Raw genomic sequence first — 26,402 nt, forward strand, 5'->3', positions numbered from 1 at the left:
CTACAAGTATGACACCAGCAGCCAAAGTTTGGACAGAAATTCTTTATTAGGGCAACATCTGTAAATGTCAGATGAGGACAACAACCGATCATACAGTGGAGGTTTTAGAGTACACAGTCATCTATATCCTCGATTTAAACCTTTATTTTCCTCAATATATTTAATGACACATAATGCAGTGACAAAATGGAGAGAGGTTATCATTACTAACACTAGAATCATTCAATTTGTATGTTTTACATGTACAGCAACTAACTGCTTTACAAAAAGCTAAATAATACAATATATCATCACATGTATTTACAGTGTAGTAAATATACCTTTATCAATTTTTACACAAATTTATTTACAGAGGTGGAGCTTACTGCATAAAAAAATGAGGGAAAGAAACAGTAAAACAGTGGCCAATGGTTAAAAATATTTTGCATAACCTTGAGATGTGTGCCAAATTAGGAGATATCACACCAGTGCAAGACACAATTGACTTCAGTTGAGAATTATGAAAACCTACAATACATTTACAGAGAGCTCAGTCTACCTTTCGGAGACAGTTTCTGCTCCCAATACTTTTGTCTGATAATGGTGTGATAACAGGTGGTAGGGTGCTCTGCATCCAAAACTTTTAAGCTATCATTTCTGCTTTACCATCTTAAAAGGAAGACCAATTGGCCATTACTGTATATTAAAGCAATGTTTGAGGAGAAAAGCTATTTTGACATTGTTTTATCCTTGTATTGAACAAAGTGGTTAACTGATATCTATAATACTGTCTCTCCTGAGCTACTTCTAGTACATTTTAGAGCCTTTAAGTGACCATTTTCAATTTCACATGAACAGACAAATGTTCAATTTACTCAAATTAGGACAAATTATTTTCAGTTCTTTAAAGTGGCACATTTCCATTAAGTAAAAGCAAGGCAAACACATTCCCTCTGGCCTACCCTTTATGAAGAGACACTGAGAAAAATGGATCCATTGAATATACAAAGTGTGCTCTGTCTGGTATACACTGTAAAATAAATACAAATAAAAACAGTTGGTTGGGTTTACCCTTCAAAGCATATGAGCTAGAAACAGAGATCTGTAGTTCCTAAAGTCTGATGAGGCCAGAACTAAATAATTAATAATTTTACAATACACACATTATAGCACATTATGAAGAATGCTGTGGTTATAATGATCATTAACTGTACAAAAAGCACATACAAAAAGAAAACATTGTGGTTTGCATTGATTCATAGCTTGGTCCATCTCTCTTTCACTACTTGAATCATCTCTCACCCCCATATGAAAGCAAACTAAGTTGTGGATTAGTACATTCGACTTCTCTCAGAGGACTGTTTATCAAACACAGTAGTTTCCGAGTTTGTGTGTACTATATTGCAGTTCCTAAACTTTGGTTTCCTTTCATCTTTTGAAATGTTGTGTTTGGTAAACTTGTTCCATTTGACTTCTAAAAACGTAATTTTTTCCCTTTCCATGATGAGGAACTGCTTCTTCTAGACATATAGCCTCCTGATTCAAGTATATTAACATTTGTAAACAAAATCTAGGCATTGGAATCAACTTCATTACAACAAGGTTCATTACCTCTCAACAGCACCAACACACTTTGATTTTGGGAAAAACTAAGTGCGCACATTGTTCATTTTCTTGTGGTCATCATGTTCAATCTAAACCAGATTAATAGAATAAGAAAACAAATGTAAGGTTGAGCATGGTTGTTGATTGTTAAAATGTCTGGATGTAGGTGAAAAACTAAAACTGTCAGTCTTCATATTCTCCCTTCCCCCGTCGCTATACACCGACTCCTACTCAGTTTACATAATTCACTTAATGCACACGCTGGCCTTAGCAAAAGCAAGTCAAAAATGTCTAATGGAATTGTGTTTGATCCCAGGATTATCATCAATGTTAACAAGCACACTTACAAAAACATTCTGAAGGAGTTGGCGCAAGCTTCCAAAACAACCATGACTTCAGAGAGACTCCGTGTATGGCACTGGTTGGTTCCTTGGTACACAACCTCAAACAGCAGAAACTAGGAACCAGGCTCCATGAGGAAATGGAATGGTGTGACCAGAGAACTCCTCTGCTGCCTAACAAACTGCACCATGTTGTTAGAGAAAGGAACGTCTCTGTTTGCCACACGTTGTCTATCTGTGCAAGGCCTACTGGACCAACTGCAAAGGCTGAGAGAAAGTCAACAATGATAAAACTAACGAACAGATTTGCTAGTCTTTGGTGCAGCATCCCAGGGCCTGCCTAGACCTTTACACATGCCACACTACAGACTAATGAGGGGAAGACAATGGCAAAAGGGGCCAATAACACAGCGGTACTCCCAATACACACAGTTCTATCTGCAAACAGACAGCCTAACCATAAGTCTCAATCCCTCAAAGTAATTTTTTGGCATCATTTCCTTACGCTGATTTTAAACATGGAGAACACTATTCAGCAGGTGTGTCTTGAGGTGATTAATTACAACCATAGTTTCTTTAATTAATCCATATTTCAAATCTCAAATATTTCAAATTAAATCAGACTTTTTGCAATGATAAAATTCAAAGCTCACTAAAACAAATCATAACTATGTCATTGTAATTACTATATAACAAATACATTATTGTACAATTTACATCATGAACAGGGACAGATTTACTAAAGCTTTTGAACCAGAACATAATTGGCACCAATTTTCCTAAAACAAAGATAAAAACAAGCATAAAAGCCATCACTGTTCTGACTTCAACATTTCATTCACTCTTGAAAAAACAGGTGCAACATTTGCACATGCACTCACTCAGCAAATCTGGTCCCTAGTGTCATGGAATTTGTGTGTGAATACTTGTTTTGACAAGAGGTACCGAATGTTAATGTTTTACATAAATATTTAACCATACAAGGCAATTATCAGGCAGCAGATTAATAATGCCTGTATGCTTGTCATTCATAAGGTATTGTTTACAATACTTATAACTGTATATATAAATATACATTTATGCAGAGTAACCATCTACAATACCTTTAATGCTGTATGAAGCAATTTTTAATTTCTCATTTCATTATAAACATCTGAAAACCCTAGAAAAGGCACACAATCAACAAAACAACCTCCCAAGTGTATGGTTTGTATGTGTATGTGCGTTTACAGTAAATTGGGGCAAGAATGAAACAATTATTACTGAGAAAGACTACCACTATAGATATATTTCAAATCTCAAAGCTAAGGACAATTTCAAATGTCCAATCCAAATTTCCAACATAGGACATTATCTATTCCTGTTTTCCAGATTTTCCTTCTTTACTTTCCTTGACAAAGTGTTATAAAACGTGAATAGGGTGCTGATTAAAAGCGAAAGCTCTGAAACCTGCAGGGCTGCTGTCCTCCAACACCAGAGTGGCGTACCTGGCAGGTTAGCGTTTTTTCCATCACAAATCTTGTTCTAGAGGCAGCGCCGCAGTGGTCACTAGCTGGCACAGCCACAAAATCAGAAAATCTATCACTGACCTTAAACACACTGCTAACCCTAATCTTAAATTCAGACCAAAAAGCACATTTTTGTTTTCATGAATTTTTACAATATAGCCAATTTTGACTTTACAGCTGGCCTATCTAAGGGGAAATCACTCAGTTCTGCCTCCAGGACGAGACTTATGACAATTAACATCAGCCTGCCGCCTAGTTGGCCATCTCTGACTCTTATGTGGGAATAAAAATACTGCCTAACAGAGAAATCCCCACAGCTTTGACAATCACTAATCAATAAAGACACATGGCTTGGCCATCATTAGATTGTCCCTGACACTGCTCAAAACAGGGCCAATTGATAGTCCAGCCCCCACCTCAATAGCACAGTAAACCACTAATGTCTGTTGTTGGTCATGCTTTTCACAGATGTTGCTACTACAGGAGGGTTTAGGGCATTCAGCGATTTCCTCCACAATGGTGTGTGTGTGTCATGGTACTGCTCTCCCTCTGTAGCGTCTCTCTGGTGGGTGAGAGGGATCCCTTTCCTCAACGCTGGGTCCAAAGGCACAATGCCTCTTCATGGCCATGTGTCCCAATGAGATGCATCTGCAGCTTGTCCTTTGATCTAGTTCAGCCTCATTGGCAAAGCTCTCTCAGCTTGAAGAAAAATGTCCTACTAACACCACTTAGAAAAGGCAAAAAAAATAAAAATTACAAGCATGTTGAATTACAGAAAATTGTGCAAATCACAGAAATGGTCTTCTCGTAATACTTTGTCATTATGAAACAAAATTAAAACCAGAAAGAAGCAAGACAACAAAATGGCTTCAGACACTATGTTCCCTACTTTTACTGCTGTGTTGTCAATGTCAATGCTTTCTTTCAATTTATGCTGTTTTAAAAAAAGGATTCCGATGTGGTTCTGTATGTGACACAAAAATACACAAAACATAAAAACCGCCAGACTCTTTCTCAATGACATCTCATACACTGACTTTCATAAACAAAACTGCATCATATTCAGAGTTCTTGATCGTCAAGCAAATATGGCTGACTGGACAGTTTAGGGTAAAAAACAACAAAAAAACAACGGAAACAGGAGAATCAAGGCTGAGATAGATAAGAGGAGAGTTGGAGTAAAAGTGCAGCATGATGACTGGCGTGGGCGACCCCAGTAAGGCGTCCTAGTGGTGGGCCTCTCTCATACGATCTTCTTGATGCTGGGCCGTTTGAAGCTGCCTGCACTGCGCTGCTTCTGCACCTGGCTGGCAGAGCCGTGGCGCGTGCGTCCGCTGTTGCAGTGACCCGTGGTCGGAGAGAGTTCCACATTCTCCTTGTCGATTCCTGCCGGAGGACACACGCCAAACACAGGCCATCAGGTATAATGTGTCACACTAATACATTACAAACTATTCTATACTTCTAAAGTAATGCAAACGCTTTTAAGTTATCTACCTGAAAAACTACATGTAATCTACCTTTATATGGCTATCAATACTGTAAAAAACACAGGGATTCTAAAGCGACAAATCAAACAGTAGGGGGAGCAGTGAACCCATGTACCAATGGCTGAAAACAAATGCACCATTTCTGACCTAAGTGCCCCAACTTCTGCAATAGGATTGCTCTGTATTTTGAACAGTGGTGAACCATGAGGGCCTTCAGGGAAGGCCTAAGGATTTATAAAAAATATATATATTCTTTGAAATATATATTTTTTATTTCTATTTAATCTTTACAATAAATGTAATGATCTTCTGATTTCATCTCTTCAGTTTGTGTTGGAAAGAGAAGGGTTAATGGAAGAGAAAAAAATATCCAATCAGGATTTTCTTTGGTGGTCTCTGGGTAGAAAATTCTAGCTAGCTCAGCCAGCCATTGGCTAAGTCTTAAAAAGCTGTACCATTCAACTGTATCAGAGCAGAATTTTAGAGTGACAGTGGAATGAACCAATCATATTTTGACTTGCAAAGGGTGGGACCGTTGAGAAAATCTTGTGGTGCAAGCAGTAGTTTCCCACACTAAGGCCTCGAACACACCTATAGTGTCATTGCACAAAATGGTATGCAGCATCATCTGGATGTGTGCAACAAAAGTAAAAAAATTCACCTTTTCTGCTACCATTTCTGTCAAGCCATCTACGCATAGAATTTGATGCATACTTTCAATAAATCCAATGTATGCACCACACAGAACCAGTGGTGTAAAGTACTTAAGTAAAAATACTTTAAAGTACTAAAGACATTTTTAGGGTACATCTGTACTAGACTATTTATATTTTTGACAACTTTTACTTCACTACATTCCTAAAGAAAAGTATGTACCTTTTACTCCATACATTTTCCCTGACACCCAAAAGTACTCATTACATTTTGATTGCTTAGCAGTAGAGGAAAATAATCAAATTCACACACTTATCAAGAGAAAATCCCTGGTCATTCCTACTGCCTCTGATCTGGCGGACTCACTAAACACAAATGCTTCATTTGTAAATGATGTCTGAGTTGGAGTGTGCCTCTATCTGTAAATAAACAAAAAATTGAAAATTGTGCCATCTGGTTTGCTTAATACAAGGAATTTGAAATGATTTATACTTTTACTTTTGATACTTAAGTATATTTGAGCAATTACATTTACTTTTAATAAAATATATTTAAATCCAAATACTTTGACTCAAGTAGTATTTTACTGGGTGACTCACTTTTACTTGAGTCATTTTCTATTAAAGTATCTTTACTTTCACTCAAATGTGACAATTGGGTACTTTTTCCAGCACTGCACAGAACGCACTGCAACTGCCTCTGCAACGCAATTCTGCAAGGCAGCGTTCCATTGGAAATGAATGTACTTCTGGTGTATCAAAACGCAATAACCTGTAGGTGTGGTCGAGGTGTAACACTAGTAACGTTATCTAGCTTGTGTTGTAGTAGTGTGACAATGTTAGCTAGCTTGTGTTGTAGTAGTGTAACAATGTTAGCTAGCTTGTGTTGTAGTAGTGTGACAATGTTAGCTAGCTTGTGTTGTGGTAGTGTTACAATGTTAGCTAGCTTGTGTTGTGGTAGTGTTACAATGTTAGCTAGCTTGTGTTGTGGTAGTGTGACAGTGTTAGCTAGCTTGTGTTGTGGTAGTGTGACAATGTTAGCTAGCTTGTGTTGTGGTAGTGTGACAATGTTAGCTAGCTTGTGTTGTGGTAGTGTGACAATGTTAGCTAGCTTGTGTTGTGGTAGTGTGACAATGTTAGCTAGCTTGTGTTGTAGTAGTGTGATGTTAGCTAGCTTGTGTTGTGGTAGTGTGACAATGTTAGCTAGCTTGTGTTGTGGTAGTGTGACAATGTTAGCTAGCTTGTGTTGTGGTAGTGTGACAATGTTAGCTAGCTTGTGTTGTGGTAGTGTTACAACGGCGACAGCGGCTGCAACAGCTGTTATCAACTTCAAGGTGAATGTTGTTGCTAATTCATTAATATTCCCCATTTCAAGATGAACTCTCAAACTTCGTTTACAAATGGTCATCATCTGGTGAGTGGCACCGTTTTTGGTTGCAGCTCGCTTGCTGTTCGCTATCTATTTGAAAATAATGACTGTAAAACAGTGTTGCATTTAAACTTTAGAACACCGGTTAGTGTGATGAACGTGGAAGTAATAGCTGGTTTGTTAATTACATTTTTATAAATGAAATGGTTGTGCTTTTTTATTTTTCTGATTTCATGGGGCCTACTAGAGTGAATGGGCTGCTTATTCTTTAACATGATTTGATTCTGTGTGTGACTGCTGTAGCCTGTCTATCAGCCGTGTCTGTGTTTCACCAAAACTAGCTCTCCTTCAGCGCCATGGAGTACACAGGTATGTCGGTCGCTGTCCTTTCAGCACCACGAGCCTTTCACCTTTGATGCGACACTGTTGTTGTCGCTATTGGTGATAGTGGTGTTAGGTTGTGTAAAGAGTGTGTTTTTGGTTTTGCTGGTTACATTATTTTATGCTTTGTTGTGTCCACTGTCGCTGCTGGTTCTGTCTCTGTGTGTGCGGGAGTCCAAAGCACAGCCAGGCCTATTTTATTCATTCATAATATCATCAAAAAGCATTGCTCCTCCTTCACTACAACTATAACGGTCTGACTAGAAAATATATAATGTCAGGCGCATTAAGAGATGCTATGTTTTCTGTTCTTTTCTTGATACAAAGTATTGGAAGATTTTTGGTCCCTATGAAGGCCTAGGTCCTATAGTCAAGGTTCGCCACTGGTTTTGTTCAAACAGGACATACGGTGTATGGGCATTGAAACATGATGTACATCAACTTCCATCACAAATACTCGTAGTGTTGTTGGGCTTTGTGATGGCCCTCTGCTACCCCACACACCTCTGAGAGGCTGTGCCGTGTGCCTGGGAGTGAGGAGCAGCATGGGGAGGAGGGGCTGTAATACCTGGCCGGACGTGGTGTGGGGCGAAAACAGCGGACTTAGAGCAAGGCAGAGAAGCTTCACAGACACAGAGTGGGAAAGAAACAGGAGTGAGTGTCCATGGCAACCCAAAATGAGGAATGACATCAAACAAAGAGCAACATGATTAACAAAAACAAAACTTAACCCAACTTAACAAAGGAGTGACAGAGAAATAAATCATGAGAAAAGTGATATAAAAAACAAAGGGGGCTCATTCTTTCACCCAAATAGTGGCATAGCAGAAATGACAAAAATGTCTTAAATAAAGAAAACAAATAATGAAACATTTCCATAAGTATAACATTGAATAAATGGTTAAGACATACAGTATGACAATACATAAATAAGTTGTTACCACTAATGCACATATTATAGGCTGAGACACTATTTGCCCATTGCAGCTCTATAGTTTAATTGTATCCATCATTTTGGGAGGCACCACCTTGGGGGACCTCAAACGAGACAAAGTTGGAGATCATCTATAAACTACACCGCATCCAGCACAACAAATGGGGCGAAAGAAAAGTTAACAAAAACATGAAATGGAATGTCTATGATGAACACTAAATAATAAAATATGACCTAAAAACATCATGCAGGGTTAGAGAGAGAATCAGCCTTACACATGGACCAAGTTGGTCAACCCACTATGTAACGTTACATAGAAACTGGGTGGTTCGAGCCCTGAATGCTGATTGACTGACAGCCGTGGTATATCAGACTGTATACTTCTATGTATTCGTTAGTGCATGTTGATTCTCTAGATGGGTCAAATGGAAAGACTAAACAGGCCAGAATATTATTGTGATGACGAGAAAACGCAAATAGGTCAAAGGTCTATTTAGTTTGTGATGGAGGCTACTGTAAAGCATCACAGCTAGTTAATCTGAAAGAATAAAAACTGTTAAGAGACAGAAGGGCTAGATTTGACTAACTCTGTGTGTGTGTGTGTACTGTATCTGTGTGCAGACCTGGGGAGTGCTGGGAGGTGGCCAGTGAGGTCATGGAGTTGGAGAGATTGAGGTTGGCTGTGATGCTGAGCTGGCTCTGGCCCGGCGGGGGGTAGGGCGACGTGGGCGTACGCAGACACTCCTCGCTCGTCTCCTCGTCGATCCCCGGCAGATACGTGTCAATCAAAGCATCCAGGAACTTCACTATCAGCTCAGCATAGTCCGGGATCTGGGTTTGCTGTGTGCACAGCAGAATGGAAAGGAAGTTTAACAGACAATAAACCTTCCATACTCTAAAGAGGCAAACGATTTGTCTGCTCACCTTTGAGAAGGGCCCAGCGAATCTCCATAGACCATTAAAACCGAAGCCTGAGAGAGAAAGTGAAGAAACGACTATTAATAAATGAACATTTTTCACCACAGAACCCATAGTTGTAACTGTAATGGTGTGGAGAGGGGGAGGAGTGGGTGTACTCTCACTCTGTAGGTAGGAGGGCTGGTACTGGGGGGGAGACTCCTCATGGTAAACCACACTCTGCACGATGCCATGGATGGGGTTTAGGAGGTTAGGGTCCTGGCACAGTGAGAGGAGGGTGTTGATCTTCGAGTCCAGCAGGTTGTGACTGGAAAGAAGACCACAACATGGTATGAAGGCTTGTGTACACACTAACAGGAATATACAGTACCAGTGAAAAGTTTAGACACACCTACTCATTCAAGGGTTTTTCTTTATTTTTACTATGTTCTACATTGTAGAATAATAGTGAAGACATAAAAACTATGAAATAACACATATGGGATCATGTAGTAACCAAACAGGTGTTAATTTAAACAAATCAAAATATATTTGAGATTCTTCAAAGTAGCCACCCTTTGCCTTGATGACAGCTTTGCACACTCTTGGCATTCTCTCAACCAGCTTCATGAGGTAGTCACCTGGCATGCATTTTCATTAACAGGTGTGCCTTGTTAAAAGTTCATTTGTGGAATATCTTTCCTTCATAATGTGTTTGAAACAATTAGTTGTGTTGTGACAAGGTAGGTATACAGAATATAGCCATATTTGGTAAAAGACCAAGTCCATATTATGTCAAGAACAGCTCAAATAAGCAAAGAGAAACAACAGTCCATCATTACTTTAAGACATGAAGGTCAGTCAATCTGGAAAATGTCAAGAACTTTGAAAGTTTCTTCAAGTGCATTCGCAAAAACCATCAAGTGCTCTGATGAAACTGGCTCTCATGAGGACCGCCTCAGGAAAGGAAGACCCAGAGTTACCTCTGCTGTAGAGGATATGTTCATTAGAGTTAACGGCACCTCAGATTGCAGCCCAAATAAATGCTTCACAGAGTTCAAGTAACAGACATCTCAACATCGACTGTTCAGAGGAGACTGCGTGAATCAGGCCTTCATGGTCAAATTGCTACAAAGAAACCACTACTAAAGGACACCAATAATAAGAAGAGACTTGCTTGGGCGAAGAAACACGAGCAATAGATATTAGACCGGTGGAAATCTGTCCTTTGGTCTGATGAGTCCAAATTGGGACAATGACCCAACACACCTCCAGGCTGTTTAAGGGCTATTTGACCAAGAAGGAGAGTGATGGAGTGCTACAGCAGATGACCTGGCCTCCACAATCACCAGACCTCAACCCATTTGAGATGTTTTGGGATGAGTTGGACTGCAGAGTGAAGGAAAAGCAGCCAACAAGAGCTCAGCATATGTGGGAACTCCTTCAAGACTGTTAGAAAAGCATTCCAGGTGAAGCTGGTTGAGAGAATGCCAAGAGTGTGCAAAGCTATCATCAAGGCAAAGGGTGGCTACTTTGAAGAATATAACATATATTTTGATTTGTATAACACTTTTTTGGTTACTACATGATTCCATATGTGTTATTTCATCGTTTTGATGTCTTCACTATTATTCTACAAAAATAGTAAATAGTAAAAATAAAGAAAAAACCTTGATTGAGTAGGTGTGTCCAAACTTTAGACTGGTACTGTATATATTTGTTCATGGCTTTATTGTGTTAAAATGAAACACTTACACAACTGGAAAGACCCTAGGGAAGACAACACTAGCTTCAGCTAAAAACTCGTAGAGGATTCTCTGGTCAAAATCATCAGTTGTATTCTTCACCAACGTAGCCTGTAGCATAGAGGCAAGACAGGAAGGAACAGTGAGATCCTTTACACCAGCATGTTAGAAATAGGCACAAACTAATGACGAGGAACTGTGAGAGAGGGCGTTTAAAAGAGAGGGAGACAGAGAAAGACAGAGGTGGAGGAGGAGAGCTGAGCGAGTGGTCTCACCAGGACCGTGAGCAGCAGAGCCTGGATCTTGGGGTCTGTGAGAACCTCTTCATCCAGCAGCACGTTGGACTCCGACACAGACACCTTCCTCAGGGTGTGGTGGGAGATTCTTTGGGTCGATTCTGTGGGATGGAGAGAGAGAGACATGAGTCAGCGTCAAACCTCTAGCATCCCTGCCACAAACATCATGTAAGTGTCAGGTGAACAGGAGACAGACACTGACCTGGACACTCACCTATTTCATAATCGTTCTCCGCCACCCTCCTCATCTTTGGAGGCGTAGTGATGCCAGACTCCATATCTGGCCTCTTTGGTGCTTTGTTGTCTGATATCAAGTGATCAAAACTCTTCCTAGTGCCTGGTGAGCCAGCGTAGAAAAATACATGACGGCCATGTTAAACACACAGGTCAATTCACTTAAACACTAACAATACCTAAAATAGCACAGACCTGGTGGATCCTCTATGGATATCTAGGTCAGCATGTCTATATAGCCACAGTGTCTTCTGATCCCTCCTGTCTCAGCCTCCAGTATTTATGCTGCAGTAGTTTATGTGTCGGGGGGCTAGGGTCAGTCTGTTACATCTGGAGTATTCTCTTGTCTTATCCGGTGTCCTGTGTGAATGTAAATATGCTCTCTCTAATTCTCTCTTTCTTTCTTTCTTTCTCTCGGAGGACCTGAGCCCTAGGACTACCTGGCATGATGACTCCTTGCTGTCCCCAGTCCACCTGGCCATGCTGCTGCTCCAGTTTCAACTGTTCTGCCTGCGGCTACGGAACCCTGACCTGTTCACCGGACGTGCTTGTTGCACCCTCGACAATTACTATGATTATTATTATTTGACCATGCTGGTCATTTACGAACATTTTAACATTTTGACCATGTTCTGTTATAATATCCACCCGGCACAGCCAGAAGAGGACTGGCCACCCCTCATAGCCTGGTTCCTCTCTAGGTTTCTTCCTAGGTTTTTGGCCTTTCTCAGGAGTTTTTCCTAGGGAGTTTTTCCCAGCCACCGTGCTTCTTTCACATGCATTGCTTGCTGTTTGGGGTTTTAGGCTGGGTTTCTGTACAGCACTTTGAGATTTCAGCTGATGTACGAAGGGCTATATAAATAAATTTGATTTGATTTGATTTGATTATATAGGCTAACTCCCTCTGACCAGTTCTCTCATGTTAAAACGCTTCTGTTGGTCTCTAGCAGTGCAGAATGATTGACAGGGGTCTTACCCAGCAGTTTCTTAGTGTTTGCCTGGGAAGGCTGGCCCATGTCCAGGCTCATGGACTTGCGTGTGCGGGGGCTGATCTGCCCCACCGAGGAGTAGTGAGCCACTAGGTAGCGTTCTGACACCTTGGGGGACGTCCACGGCTGACTCTCCCGAAGAGTCCTGACACAGGAGGGAAAAACAAAACATTCATGAAAGGTGAACACATATTGTCCGTACGATTCCTTTTTGATATTGTACAATACAGAGAGCCGAAACTAATCTTCAGTCAGCTGCTCTCTCAGCAGGCAGCCCTGTAGACTCACCTGCAGCAGGGGTCGCTGTGGTGCACAGAGTACGTGTCCATGGGAACATTCTCCATGGTAACTTCCGAGAGGAGCAGGGACTTCCTGTGCTTGAGGCTACAGCGGCTGCGGACCTCTTCTGAAACAGTGAGGAGAGCTACACACACAGACAGGCGTCATTTCACTACGAGATCAGTTTGTTTTCTACGCAGAAACCGTTGGCATGCAAATTAAGAATATCAACGAAAATCACTTTTGTTTAAAGTCAATATGAACATAGGCATCCTGAAGATGCAAGACACTCTAATAATAAAATCAATCAATCATGAATATTCCTAGTATGGCTTCATTGAGGATCCCTCCTGAACTCACCTGCCAGGTAGGCCACACTCTGGGTGTTCACCTCAAACTTGTCACAGTTGAGGTGTTTTCCCACCAGGGCTAGCAGTGTGTGGAGGATCCGGATGGTCCGCGCCACTGTGTTGGGGGAGGGGTGTCTGTACCCTGGACAGAGACGTGGTTGGTTAGAGAAAGAGCTCAACCATGCAGCCCCCTGCCGACCCAATGCTTAGTCACCCCCGTCTACTTACCTTTCAACAGGTGACCCACTAGTGCAAAGTTGAAGTTGGAATTGAAGTTGAGGCCCACAAAGTGGTCCATCTGTTTACAGTGCCACTCCAGAGGCTTCCTGATCTCCATAAACACCTCCTCTGGACTCTACAGGGGAAAGAGGGACAGGTAGGGTTTAACATTTTTAGTAAATTATTAAATCAAAGTGAAACTGTGAGAAGACCTGGCCCCAAAAAAAAGTATGAATGTTTGAGCATCCTTTTGAAAAGTTGTCTGTGTGTTTAGTACCTTGTCGTTGAAGACCCTGAGGCTGTCCAGTGTGTGGAGGTTCTGCTCCAGCAGGGCGGTGCCGGCAGAGTAGAGGTTGACCTCGTCCAGCTGGAGCACAGCCACGGCCACCCAGAACAGAGCCTTGTGCATGGGGGAGTCCTGGAGGAAACACAGAGGCTGTTATTTAGCCTCACCACAACTACCATCCAACACACACGTGTGTGTGCGCACACAGACGCACCATCCAGTGAGCACACACAGACACACGATCCAACACACACACACACAATCCAACACACACACACACAATCCAACACACACACACACACAATCCAACACACACACACACAATCCAACACACACACACAATCCAACACACACACACACACAATCCAACACACACACACACAATCCAACACACACACACACACAATCCAACACACACACACACACAATCCAACACACACACACACACACAATCCAACACACACACACACAATCCAACACACACACACAATCCAACACACACACACAATCCAACACACACACACACACAATCCAACACACACACACACAATCCAACACACATACACAATCCAACACACACACACACAATCCAACACACACACGCATACACAATCCAACACCCACACCCATACACAATCCAACACCCACACACAATCCAACACCCACACCCACTCCAACACACACACACACACACACACAATCCAACACACACACACACACAATCCAACACACACACACACACACAATCCAACACACACACACACACACAATCCAACACACACACACACACACAATCCAACACACACACACACACAATCCAACACACACACACACACAATCCAACACACACACACACACAATCCAACACACACACACACAATCCAACACACACACACACAATCCAACACACACACACACAATCCAACACACACACACACAATCCAACACACATACACAATCCAACACACACACACAATCCAACACACACACGCATACACAATCCAACACCCACACCCATACACAATCCAACACCCACACACAATCCAACACCCACACCCACTCCAACACACACACACACAATCCAACACACACACACAATCCAACACACACACACATACACAATCCAACACACACACCCATACACAATCCAACACCAAACACAATCCAACACACACACACACACACACACACAATCCAACACACACACACACAATCCAACACACACACACACACACAATCCAACACACACACATACACAATCCAACACACACACACACACAATCCAACACACACACATACACAATCCAACACACACACAATCCAACACACACACACATACACAATCCAACACACACACACATACACAATCCAACACACACAATCCAACACACACACCCACACACAATCCAACACACACAATCCAACACACAATCCAACACACACGTGTGCGCACACACAGACACCATCCAATTAGCGCACACAGACACACAATCCAACACACACACTCACAATCCAACACAAACATACACACACACACAATCCAACACACACACAGGGCCCTGTGCGTAGGCGAGCCACCAACAAACACACTTGCAGTCAGAGCGAGTCTCACACGACCATTTACTGCCACCATCTATCAGCAGCCTATTTACCACATACAGGCAGGGCCAAAATAACTTCCCTCCTCTCTGCGTGTCAGAAGGAGCTTTGGGTTCTACTTTTTAGAATGCGGTTCATACGCACGCACGCACACACACACACAAATAAGTTAGCTCACCAGAACATTTAACACATCCATCTCTTAAATTATCCTTTGAGATCGGCCATCTGTGTCTTCGTGTGTGTACCTTGTTGAGGAGAGGCTGTAGCTTGGTGAGAGCGATTACTGTGGCTTCTATCAACACCTGGCTGTTGTAGTTATCAGGTCCCTTTAGACAGCTCTCCAGACCCTATTGACAGACAAGACAACAGGTCAATTCAGTCTGCGCAGCACAGGTTATGCTACACACAGCATCTTCCAACAGACAGACCCTAATGAGACAGGATCAGACATTGCTACAGCATTCACAACTACTTCCAAAACTTGGAGCAGAATCTATTCAAAGACTTGCAACGTTCCCACGAGAGTAGCGGTCATGTCTGTAGATTTAGAACGCCAATTGGCAGATAAAAAGTGCACGAGATGGAAACACAGTTACTTGAAGTGATAGATTCTATTTTGACAACAGCGCTGCTTTTTAAAATTTGTTTTGCACTGACCATTGTCTTTTACAAGACACAGTACAGTCATTCAAGTGGTTTCAATGAGAAGCATGTCCTAATTCTATGTATGACAGAATGTAGCGAGCAGCAGGGCAGAGTGATGGGACACAGACCCGGTCTATGCTGAGCAGGGGGCTGGCCTTGCTGAGGATCCTGATGATCTGTTTGATCTGGCCATGGGTCACCCTCTTACTGATGCAGCCAAACACCACCAGGGCTCTGGGCTGCAGGGACGGGTTGTACTGGAACGCAAACCTAAAGGAGGGAGAGAAAAAGAGAGAGAGAGAGAGGATGAATACACAGACTCCATTCACACGCATGCCTTATGAAAGCCAGTCAAGTTGACGGCGGAAGGTAGCCTAGCGATTAAGAGAGTTGGGCCAGTAACCGAAAGGTGGCTGGTTCGAAACCCCGAGCCGACTAGGTGGAAAATCTGTCTATGTGCCCTTGAGCAAGGCACTTAACCCTAATTACTCCTGTAAGTCGCTCTGGATAAGCGCGTATGCTAAATGACAAAAATTATATATTTTTTTAAATGTAAATGATCTGAAGCCTCTTTACATTGCTCTGACATTAGCACCAATAGTAATATAAGTCAATAGTAATATAAGCCAATAGTAATAGTAATATAAGCCAATAGTAATAGTAATATAAGCATAATTGATTCAGAGCAAACAGTGTGGTTGGTCCCGTTCACTAGAGTGTAAATGTTGTTACCATACCTCTGAGCCAGCTCTGTCCACTGGTCCAGCCACTTACAGCCAGGGATATCCCTCATACAGGCCTTGTAGAAAAGAGGAAACACAGTTTGAGCACATTCAAAAAAATACAAAATTTGTTTAAACTATTTTTGTTTGCTAGACTGGATTTATTTGAAGGCAAGTAGAATATTACATTTGGTTGGTGTTCACCCAGCATCTAAACCAGTACAGACAGTAGTTTCATAGAGACGATGGAATAATGAGTGACCATGTCAGTGTGGTGATCTCCTGACCTCCATGATCTCCAGCAGGGCCTCGGTGACTGTCTCCAGGGAGGACAGGGCGAAGGTCTCCCTCTCGTAGGAGCCGGGGGAGAAGGAGCGGTCGCGGTAGCTGGAGCGGAAGGCGATGACCGCAGCAGACTTGACCTTACTGATGCCGAACAGCAGGTAGAACTTAGGCAGGGAGAACTCTGTCAGGCTCAGCCTCAGGACCTGCTTGGTCTCCTCTGGAAGAGAGCAGCACACAGGGGAATAGTTATCAGTTAGTCTCAGCAAGGCTATACAGTACATCAATGAAAAATCTCCCAAAAGTGTACATCTCTAGCTATCCATCTACTTTCAAAACACTGAATCAAGACATGACACTCATCAACCCTCTGCCTTTTAAATTGTTTCACTTCTCTCTGTCTGTCTGTCTGTCCTCTCTTCTCTACAGCCAGGGCCAGGATGTTTTGTGTGTGGCCTCCTCACCACTGAAGTTGAGCTGGGAGCAGGTACAGAGGGAGTGGATTATGTTGATGACCAGGCCGTGTGTGGAGGCGCGGAGGGACAGGGGTCCGGTGGCCACCAGCAGAGTGACCACGTGGAACAGGTAGGGCAGGTGAGTGGCCACATCCAGAGAGTTGTTGAAGGACAGCATCAGCATGTAACGGGCCAGGATGGCGATGTCATCCCACATCAGGTGTTGCTCCAGGGTGGGCGTGGGAGACAGACACGTCTTATCGATGATCTTACACATGCGGATGATCACCTGCAGACCAGACAAGGGATAGAGTTAAGGTTACATCAAAGGTCTGGTACGTAGCACATCACATTACCACATCCCATCTTCTATTATCTCTCCCATCCACCGATGATAAAGAGCAGGATGACTCAGGACTCTTTCATGTCCTTTAGCATCACAAGGAAGATGCCTTATCTGTCCTGTCGTTAAAGGTTACAGGCAGAATTGGGAATGCAGCAAGTCATGTTTTATATCGCAGTCTGGTGTTAATCAATTGTGCAATAACAATGTAAACCTGTGTTCAGTGTTTTGCCTTGACATACAAGTACAGATAGAAGAGAAAAGAGATGTCACCCCACACAGACTGGCCTTTGTATTCAGTGGCCATACTGTTCCTGGCACTAGATCACATGATCAGCATTTTGTGAGGTAAGTTATGGATACTTCATTGGGCAATACACTCAATGCTCTCTTTAGGAGTAGAAAAGTAGCTCAACAGTCAAAAGGAAATGACAAATAAAAGCAGGACACCACATGACATAAATAGGGTAGGCACTTTTAAAATGTGTCTGCTTGTATGTTTGGTTTGTGAGATGTTTAAAACAGGCTTTCATATATACTGTAGTGGTATGGTTCAACATCTAACTGTAATCAGGGTATCTGCACATTCTATTAAGTTTAATTTAACACAAGACGTTTTTAATACCACTTGGAATGCAATTTAATACCAATGTTGAAGTATGCATGCAGCACACATCTGCTAATATTCTCCTCCAGAAATGAGCCCATGTTGGCAAAAAGTAGTATTTTTAGGGCTGGCTCTTTCCCCAAAGGCTATAGCCTACATGGCGCATATTAAAATCAGGCAGATGTGCTATTTTAACAATGAGCATTCACCTGTAGACTAAGGGAGTAGTAGCATAGTGGCTAGGTTATAGATGGCCAGAGCATGGGGTTACCCATCTGCATTTGTTAACTCAATGGGCTAATCATTAGCTGGATCACAAACTCTTAAGTGTTCACAAAATTATACTCAATACCATAATGATACCAATGTGAAAAAATGCCTTAAAGTCAAATTTACATCACTGTTACTGTATAAAATAGTGGTCAACTCTGGGTGTGCAGGCTTTTGATCCAGCACTGCTCAACAGACATTTAATCTAACAAGTTCAGGGAATGCATGATGGATATTTTTATGTGCAACATGTCAAAATAGGATCCAGAGTAATCCAGTATCTTTAGAAATTAATTTGCCTGAATGTTTGTGCATTTTGGCCTTGGGGCTATAATGCTACATCATTTCCCAACTGAGGAAGTGGGAATTTAAAACACATTAGCTAGATTGCTACCTCAAAATATGCTATTATTGCTAGATAGCCACGCAAAAACTTTCCATTGGTAGGCCTATATAGGCCTCTTGATATATTCACCGTAAATGGCACGCTCATCTCCGTTCCGCTGGCACATCATCTCAATGACATACTCTGTTTTTAAAGTGGTGTTATTTCCTCTATATTGACAGTTGATAAATCATTCTTACTCACATAAATCTCACATGAAGCTCTCCTCTTTTTTAACAATGGTCTTTCCTGCAATTACAGTGCCTTCAGAAAGTATTCACACCCCTAGACTTCTTCCACATTTTGTTACGTTACAAAGTGGGATAAAAATATATTTGTCATTTTTTGTAAACGATCAACACAAAATATTTGAACATTTGAAAAAAAAAGATATAAAAAAAACCAGTCATATTTTGATTACATATGTTTTCAACCCCTCGAGTCAATACATGTTAGAATCATATTTGGCAGTGATTACAGCTGAGTCTTTCTGGCTAAGTCTCTAAGAGCTTTGCACACCTGGATGATATAATATTTTGAACATTATTCTTAAAATTCTTCAATCTCTGTCAAGTTAGTTGTTGATCATTGCTGGACAGCCATTTAAGTCTTGCCATAGATTTAAGCCGATTTAAGTCAAAACTGTAACTAGGCCACTCAGGAATATTCAATGTCATTTTGGTAAGCAACTCCAGTGTAAATTTGGCCTTGTGTTTTAGGTTATTGTCCTGCTGAAAGGTACATTTGTCTCCCAGTGTCTGTTGGAAAGCAGACAACCAGGTTAGTTTTACACACCCATAACATGATGCAGCCACCACAATGCTTGAAAATATGAAGAGTGGTACTCAGTAATGTGTTGTGTTCTGGATCCATCTTCAGTTTTCTCCTATCACAGCCATTAAACTCTGGAACTGTTTTAAAGTCACCATTGGCCTCATGGTGAAATCCCTGAGCGGTTTCCTTCCTCTCCGGGAACGCCTATATCTTTGTAGTGACTTGGTGTATCGATACACCATCCAAAGTGTAATTAATAACTTCACCATGCTCAAAGGGATATTCAGTGTCTGCTTTTTTTTTTTTTTTTCCCACCCATATACCAATAGGTGCCCTTTTTTGCAAGGCCAACTCCCTGGTCTTTGTGGTTGAAACGGTGTTTGAAATTCACTGCTGGACAGAGGGACCTTACAGATAATTGTATGTATGTGTGGGGTACAGACATGAGGTAGTCATTCAAAAAGAATGTTAAACACCATTATTCCACACAGAGTAAGTCAAAGGGGTTGAATACTTGACTCAAGACATTTCAGCTTTTTATTTTTTATTAATTTGAAAGAAAATGCAATATTCTGTGCAGGCCAGTGACATAAAATCTAAATGTAATGCATTTTAAAGTCAGGCTCTAACACAAAATGTGGAAAAAGGGGTGTGAATACTTTCTGAAGGCACTATACATTTTGAAATGTTGCTCAACTGTCAGAATGCATGTCTATTTTTATTTTTTTTGCCACGGTGGTATTAAGCAGCGGCACAATATAATGGAAACACTGTAGTCACTCCGTCAAGACCTTTGAAAACTGAATTTAAGACATTAAGACTTTTTAAGGCCTTTAAATCAGATAAATTAATTTAAGACTTTTTAAGGACCCGCAGACACCCTGTGTAATGTAATCTGTAACATTGGCTAATTTGTTAGCTACTCCAATTAATTCAGTGACATTACACAATCACATCTTGCCATAAAGCAGTATAATAAATGTACAGAACGGATCTTTCATGGCATTTGATAGAACAAGGGACATCTGGAAAGAATGTATTCATGTGTGGAGCATCTGTATTGATGTTTGTAGCATATTTTCTTGTCTAGACTCAAGTCACAGAATCGATCTTAAGAGTGTGAAAAATATACACAAGTATGTGGAAATCCCTTAATTTATGGATTTGGCTATTTCAGCCACACTCGTTGCTGAGGTTAATAAAATCGAGCACACAGCCATACAATCTCCATAGACAAACATTGGCAGTAGAATGGCCTTACTGAAGAGCTCAGTGGCTTTCAACGTGCCACCGTCATAGTCAGTTCATTAAATGTCTGCCCTGCTAGAGCTGCCCCGGTCAACTGAAAGTGATGTTATTGTGAAGTGGAAACGTCTAGGAGCGACTCAGCCGCGAAGTGGTAGGCCACACAAGCTCACAGAACAGGACCGCGAAGGGCTGAAGTACGTTGCGCGTAAAAATAGTCTGTCCTCGTCTACCGAGATCCAAACTGCCCCTGGAAACGTCAGCACAATAACTGTTCGTCGGGAGCTTCATGAAATGGGTAACCATGGCCAAGCAGCCGCACACAAGTATAAGATCACCAGGTGCAATGCCAAGCTTCGGCTGGAGTGGTGTAAAGCTCGCCGCCATTGGACTCTGGAGCAGCGGAAACACTTTCTCTGGAGTGATGAATCACGCTTCACCATCTGGCAGTTCAATGGACAAATCTGGGTTTGGCGGATGCCAGGTAAAGGCTACCTGCCCGAATGTAGTGCCAGCTGTAATGTTCGGTGGACTAGGAATAATGGTCTGGGGCTATTTTTCATGGTTCGGGCTAGGCCCCTTAGTTCCAGTGCTTCCAACTTTGGGAAGACCCTTTTCTGTTTCAGCATGACAATGCCCCCGTGCACAAAGCAAGATATATGCAGAAATTTGTGTGTCGAGATCGGTGCGAAGAACTTGACTGGCCTGCACAGAGCCCTGACCTCAACCCTGTCTAACACCTTTGGGATAAATTGGAACGCCGACTGCAAGCCAGGCCTAATCGCCCAACATCAGTGCCAAATCTCACTAACGCTTGTGGATGAATGGAAGCAAATCCCCGCGGCAATGTTCCATCATCTAGTTGAAAGCCTACCCAGAAGAGTGGAGGCTGTGATAGCAGCAAAGGGGGACCAACTCCATATTAATGCCTATGATTTTGGAACGAGTTGTTCAACAAGGTGTCCATTTCTCACCTTGCTGGACACCAGCTTCACATTCCCTGAGGCCAGTGCCACAGCCGTGTCGGCCATGACCTCAGCCTTGATGGAACCCAGGCCTCCTGTAGCGCTGGTCTTGATGAAGCTGTCCAACACCACGTCCAGCAGGTCAGTTATCTACAGAACAGGGACAACAGGACAAACCATAAACTCATCTCCATTAATAGCCCACAGAGGTGCAACCCAGAACCTTCACCGAAGTTCCCACAGTAGACCTATAGATACTGGGACTTGCACAACGGCCTCAGCGTATGCTTTTTTTCTCTCAAGTAATTTCTCTTTCAGAATGACTTCTCAATACACAAAGCTTTCAGTGGCAAGCATGATAACTGGTGAGAGCTGAAAAGTACAGAGACGCTAACACAGAAGACAGAATCATTTGTAATGACTACAAACAGTACCTTCAGAAAGTATTCAGACCCCTTGACTTTTTCCACATTTTGTTGTGTTACAGCCTGAATTTAAAATATATTACATTGAGATTTTGGGTCACTGGCCTATACACAATACCCCATAATGTCAAAGTAGAATTGTGTTTTTCTAAATTTTGACAAATGATTTAAAAATGAACAGCTGAAATCTATTTAGTTAATAAGTATACAACCCCCCTAAATAAGTTGAGCAGTAAAAATGTGTTTAAAGTCCCAAAATAAGTTGCATGGACTCACTGTGTGCAAAATTGTGTTCAACAAAATAATTACTTGTTTTTTGTTGGACATAAGACTGTAAAAACACCTGTAAATAAGCTCCAAGTGATTTTAATTTAAGAAATCTGTTCCCAAGTATTCCCACACATAATAGAGAGACGTGATTATATACAAATGTAAGCAAGGTTTTAAATTATTATGTTTTAGTCAAACATTGTATCTGTTTGGGCTTCTTGCGGTCAATTTACAGTCGACAAATTATGTTCCGGGCCCCCGATCATCCGCTCAAGAAAAGAAAAACAGCCCATGGCTGAATCTAGTTGATGATCCCTGGCATAGGGTGTCCCTGTCCAGCGTCTATAACATCCTGAACAGTGGGTCCACTGAATCCTTCAGCCATTTCCCAGTGCATGAATCAGCAGTAGCATTAAGGCAATAACAGACACTGCACAGGCTCAGTAATATTCAATATACCACCCGGTACTCTACCCTGCACCTAAGAGACTGCTGTCCTGTGTACATAGTCATTGAACACTGGTCACTTTAATAATGTGTACATACTGGTTTTACCCACTTCATGTGTACTGTATTCTAGTCATGGCTCATCACTACCGCTGTACACACCTTTTCTATTCATATACTGTCCATACACACTACTTTTATTGATATTTCTTATTTTTAAGATTTGTGTGCATGGTTTTGCTAGGTATTACTGCACTGTTGGAGCTAGAAACAAAAGCATTTCGCTGCACCTGCGATTACATCTGCAAATATGTGATTTGATTTGGATTTGAAATACTGGATGATACATGGGCTAAAACCCATACAGAGAGCAGAGAGAGACCCCCACCTGTCCAAGACTACCCCAGATCTTAGCCTGGATAGAGGGGTACATCTGCTTCTCGTTGATGGTCATGGTGATGAGCTTGTCCAGGATGGCGGTGACCCGCTGGCGCTTGGCGTCGTCGTTGTGCTTACAGAACCTCACCAGGTTGAGCAGCCAGGGGGTCATGTACTCCAGACACAGGTGTTTCAACTCAATACCTAAACACACATCAGAGAGGATGTTACAGTGTGTGTGTGTGTGTTTGTGCGTGTGAGTGTTTGTGTGAGCGCATGTGTGCGTGCGTTAAGCGTATGTGTGTGGAGGGCAGGAACAAGGACACTGACTAGATTTGCTGAAGCCAGAGATACACTCTTCCAAGAACTCCAGGGTGAGGTGTGGTTCGTTGGCGGCCAGTGTCTTGCTGATGGACACTATGAAGAGGGTGTTGTTTGCAGGGATACACAGGCCCGACGTCTCCAGCAGCTGGCCTTCTATCTTCAGGTTGAAGGTGCAGGTCAAGGCACAGAGCAGGTTGTAGGCCGCCGATCTGAAACCAGCAGAGAGGGAAGGAGAGAAATAAATTTAAAAAAATAGTACGGATGTAAGCATCATAGATGTATATTTCAAACATCCCAAGAAGCCTAACAGTCTGCTCTCATAGTCCCACCAAAATCTATACTAATCACATATGACTATTTTCCACAGCTGTGTTTCTGACCTGAGGCTGGGGTCAGAGCTGCCCAGGTTGAGCAGGGCAATGTTGAGCAGGGTCCCCGGCACGTCTTTGGGCCTGATCTTGGTGTGCTGGGGGATGGAGTCCGGCTGGGACAGCTCCCAACGCGTCCTGATGTGGATGATGGACTGGACGATGGCCTCACACTCCTGGTGCATGAAGGTGAGCGGCGTGCCCTGGTTAGCGATGGTAAGTGTGAACTGGTTCTCGTCCACCAGGCAGATCTCCTCTATCTCTGAGGCGTAGTAGATGTCGTTGAGGAAGACCGACTGACCCAGGACCCGGGTACGCTCTGCTGACGTCACCTGGACTGCAGTGGAGCCCACCTGGGGACAACAGAGACAGCTCATCGAGACTGAGTCATAATGCTATTTGGCCCACAAAAGAGTAACATGGTTAAAAAAAACTTCCATTATCAGCCGGAGTCTGGTTCAGTGGTTGACCCTTCAGACCACAGCTACTTCCGGGGGACAAGCATTCAATCCATCTCAGACATTCCTGACTGTGCCTCTAATTACTTTCAATTACATCCCACAGCCCAAAAAGTATGTAGTAATCATAACATTATACATTTACTGACTCCCTCATGTCCTGACCTTGATGGAGACCTTGGTATCCTTGTGGGCCAGTTTGAGGGCGTTGTGGAACACCTTGAGGTCCTCCTCCAGGGCTAGCGTGGCCGCAGGCAGCTTCTGCTGGTCAGGCTCCACGTGCTCCGCTAGCCGCGCTGGTGAATCAATGAACAGCAGCTTCTTGCTCCCCTTCAGGCCTGTCAGCAGTCTCTCGTGGTACTTGGTGTACTCCCTCACCCACGTGTTGCAGTTGTAGATGTAGATGGCAGCCACGTTCTCGTAGGCGAAGCCCGGGAACACCACGAACCACTTGGACAGGAAGTCGGTCTTGAAGCGGTTGCTGGGTCCGGCGTGGGTCAGGTCCACCACAATCTCATAGGGCTTGGCATAGTAGGGCTTCAAGGTCAGCAGCACGTGGTAGATGAGAAGGTCACCGTTGATCTGGCCCGTCTTGAATCTGGGAGGGTAAAGAGGGAGACGGGGACGTCACAGAAGCATTGGTGGTTTTCATTGTAATTTAAATAAGGTGCACGGGACAGGAAGTGTGTGTCATGCCAACCTGATTGCATCACAGTTCAACACTTGACTCGGTTGGAAAATGACAGACAGTGTGAACTGGGTTAACAAGCAGACATGGGCTCTCAAATCCTCAAAATGTTCTACAGCTGCACCATTGAGAACATCTTGACTGGCTGCAACACTGCTTGGTATGACAACATCACCACCCTCGATCGCATGGCGATACAGCCAAGTACATCTCCCTGCCATCCAGGACCTCTATATCAGGTGGTGTGAAAGAAAGGCCTGGAAAATCGTTAGACTCCAGCCACCCAAGCCATAGACTGTTCTCTCTGCTTCCAGTCAGCAAGTGGTACCAGTGCTTCAAGTCTGGCACCAACAGGCTCCTGAACAGCTTCTATCACCAAGCCATAAGACTGCTAAATAGCTAACAAAATGGCTACACAGACTGAGTTAACCCTTGTATTTTATTTTTGCACCATCTCTATGCACACTAATAGGACTCCACACACACACACACACACACACACACACACACACACACACACACACACACACACACACACACACACACACACACACACACACACACACACACACACTTCCCTGCACATTGTAAATACTGTATGGTATTGGAACTGACCCTGTATTTTGCTTCTTACTTTCTTGCGTATTTTTGTTCTACCTTGTGTTATTTGTAGTGCTACACTGATGTTGATTACTGCATTGTTGGGTTTGGAGCTTGAGAGAAAGGCATTTCACTATACTTGAGCACGTGACAAACTTGGAACTTGAGTCTGCAAACACAGAAATTAGAAACAGGAAGGAGGAATGACTGATGTACAGTAAAATACAGCTTTCAATTAAATATTTGGTTAACAGAAATAAAATAATTTAATTACTCTGACCATGCAAGACATTCATTTGTTGAATAACGCCTACCTACAGTAGCATTAGTATGTGATAACGGCACCGGAAGGGATGGCTGACGTTTTATGGGCTCTTAACCAACAATGATATATTGTTTGTAACTTATTTTGTACATAATGTTGCTGCCACCGTCTCTTATGACCAAAAAGAGCTTCTGGAAATCAGAACACCGATTACTCACCTTGAACTGGATGAAGAATGTTTCTTTAATGAGTCAGACGAGAAGGATTTACTCCAGGCACCCGACGATGCCCTCATCCCCGTCATTCGCAGGATACGTTTTTTTAGATAT

General features: G+C 42.6%; 1 protein-coding gene across 7 annotated transcripts in view; it reads right to left on the reverse strand.

The window, feature by feature from the left end:
- Positions 1-27: 27 nt before the first annotated feature.
- Positions 28-26,402, reverse strand: part of LOC115154566 (neurofibromin) — an 87,187-nt gene continuing 60,812 nt past the window's right edge. For 3 of the 7 annotated variants that reach the window (XM_029700910.1, XM_029700913.1, XM_029700909.1), the window contains 23 exons: positions 24,686-25,118; positions 24,075-24,415; positions 23,701-23,903; positions 23,381-23,574; positions 21,860-22,000; positions 17,271-17,550; positions 16,812-17,026; positions 16,540-16,601; positions 15,931-16,072; positions 15,403-15,504; positions 13,547-13,687; positions 13,279-13,405; positions 13,061-13,192; positions 12,710-12,845; positions 12,409-12,566; positions 11,413-11,535; positions 11,178-11,299; positions 10,913-11,013; positions 9,343-9,485; positions 9,185-9,231; positions 8,884-9,100; positions 7,831-7,948; positions 28-4,819 (listed from right to left, as the gene is read on the reverse strand). In XM_029700910.1, the coding sequence (XP_029556770.1) occupies positions 4,660-4,819; positions 7,831-7,948; positions 8,884-9,100; positions 9,185-9,231; positions 9,343-9,485; positions 10,913-11,013; positions 11,178-11,299; positions 11,413-11,535; positions 12,409-12,566; positions 12,710-12,845; positions 13,061-13,192; positions 13,279-13,405; positions 13,547-13,687; positions 15,403-15,504; positions 15,931-16,072; positions 16,540-16,601; positions 16,812-17,026; positions 17,271-17,550; positions 21,860-22,000; positions 23,381-23,574; positions 23,701-23,903; positions 24,075-24,415; positions 24,686-25,118 (3,838 nt within the window). In that variant the 3' untranslated portion in view covers positions 28-4,659. The remainder of the gene's footprint in view (positions 4,820-7,830; positions 7,949-8,883; positions 9,101-9,184; positions 9,232-9,342; positions 9,486-10,912; positions 11,014-11,177; positions 11,300-11,412; positions 11,536-12,408; positions 12,567-12,709; positions 12,846-13,060; positions 13,193-13,278; positions 13,406-13,546; positions 13,688-15,402; positions 15,505-15,930; positions 16,073-16,539; positions 16,602-16,811; positions 17,027-17,270; positions 17,551-21,859; positions 22,001-23,380; positions 23,575-23,700; positions 23,904-24,074; positions 24,416-24,685; positions 25,119-26,402) is intronic. The other 4 variants (XM_029700915.1, XM_029700912.1, XM_029700911.1 and 1 more) reach the window with 3 other exon arrangements.

The sequence above is a fragment of the Salmo trutta genome, chromosome 19 (genome assembly GCF_901001165.1).
Source record: "Salmo trutta chromosome 19, fSalTru1.1, whole genome shotgun sequence".
Lineage (NCBI taxonomy): Eukaryota > Metazoa > Chordata > Actinopteri > Salmoniformes > Salmonidae > Salmo > Salmo trutta.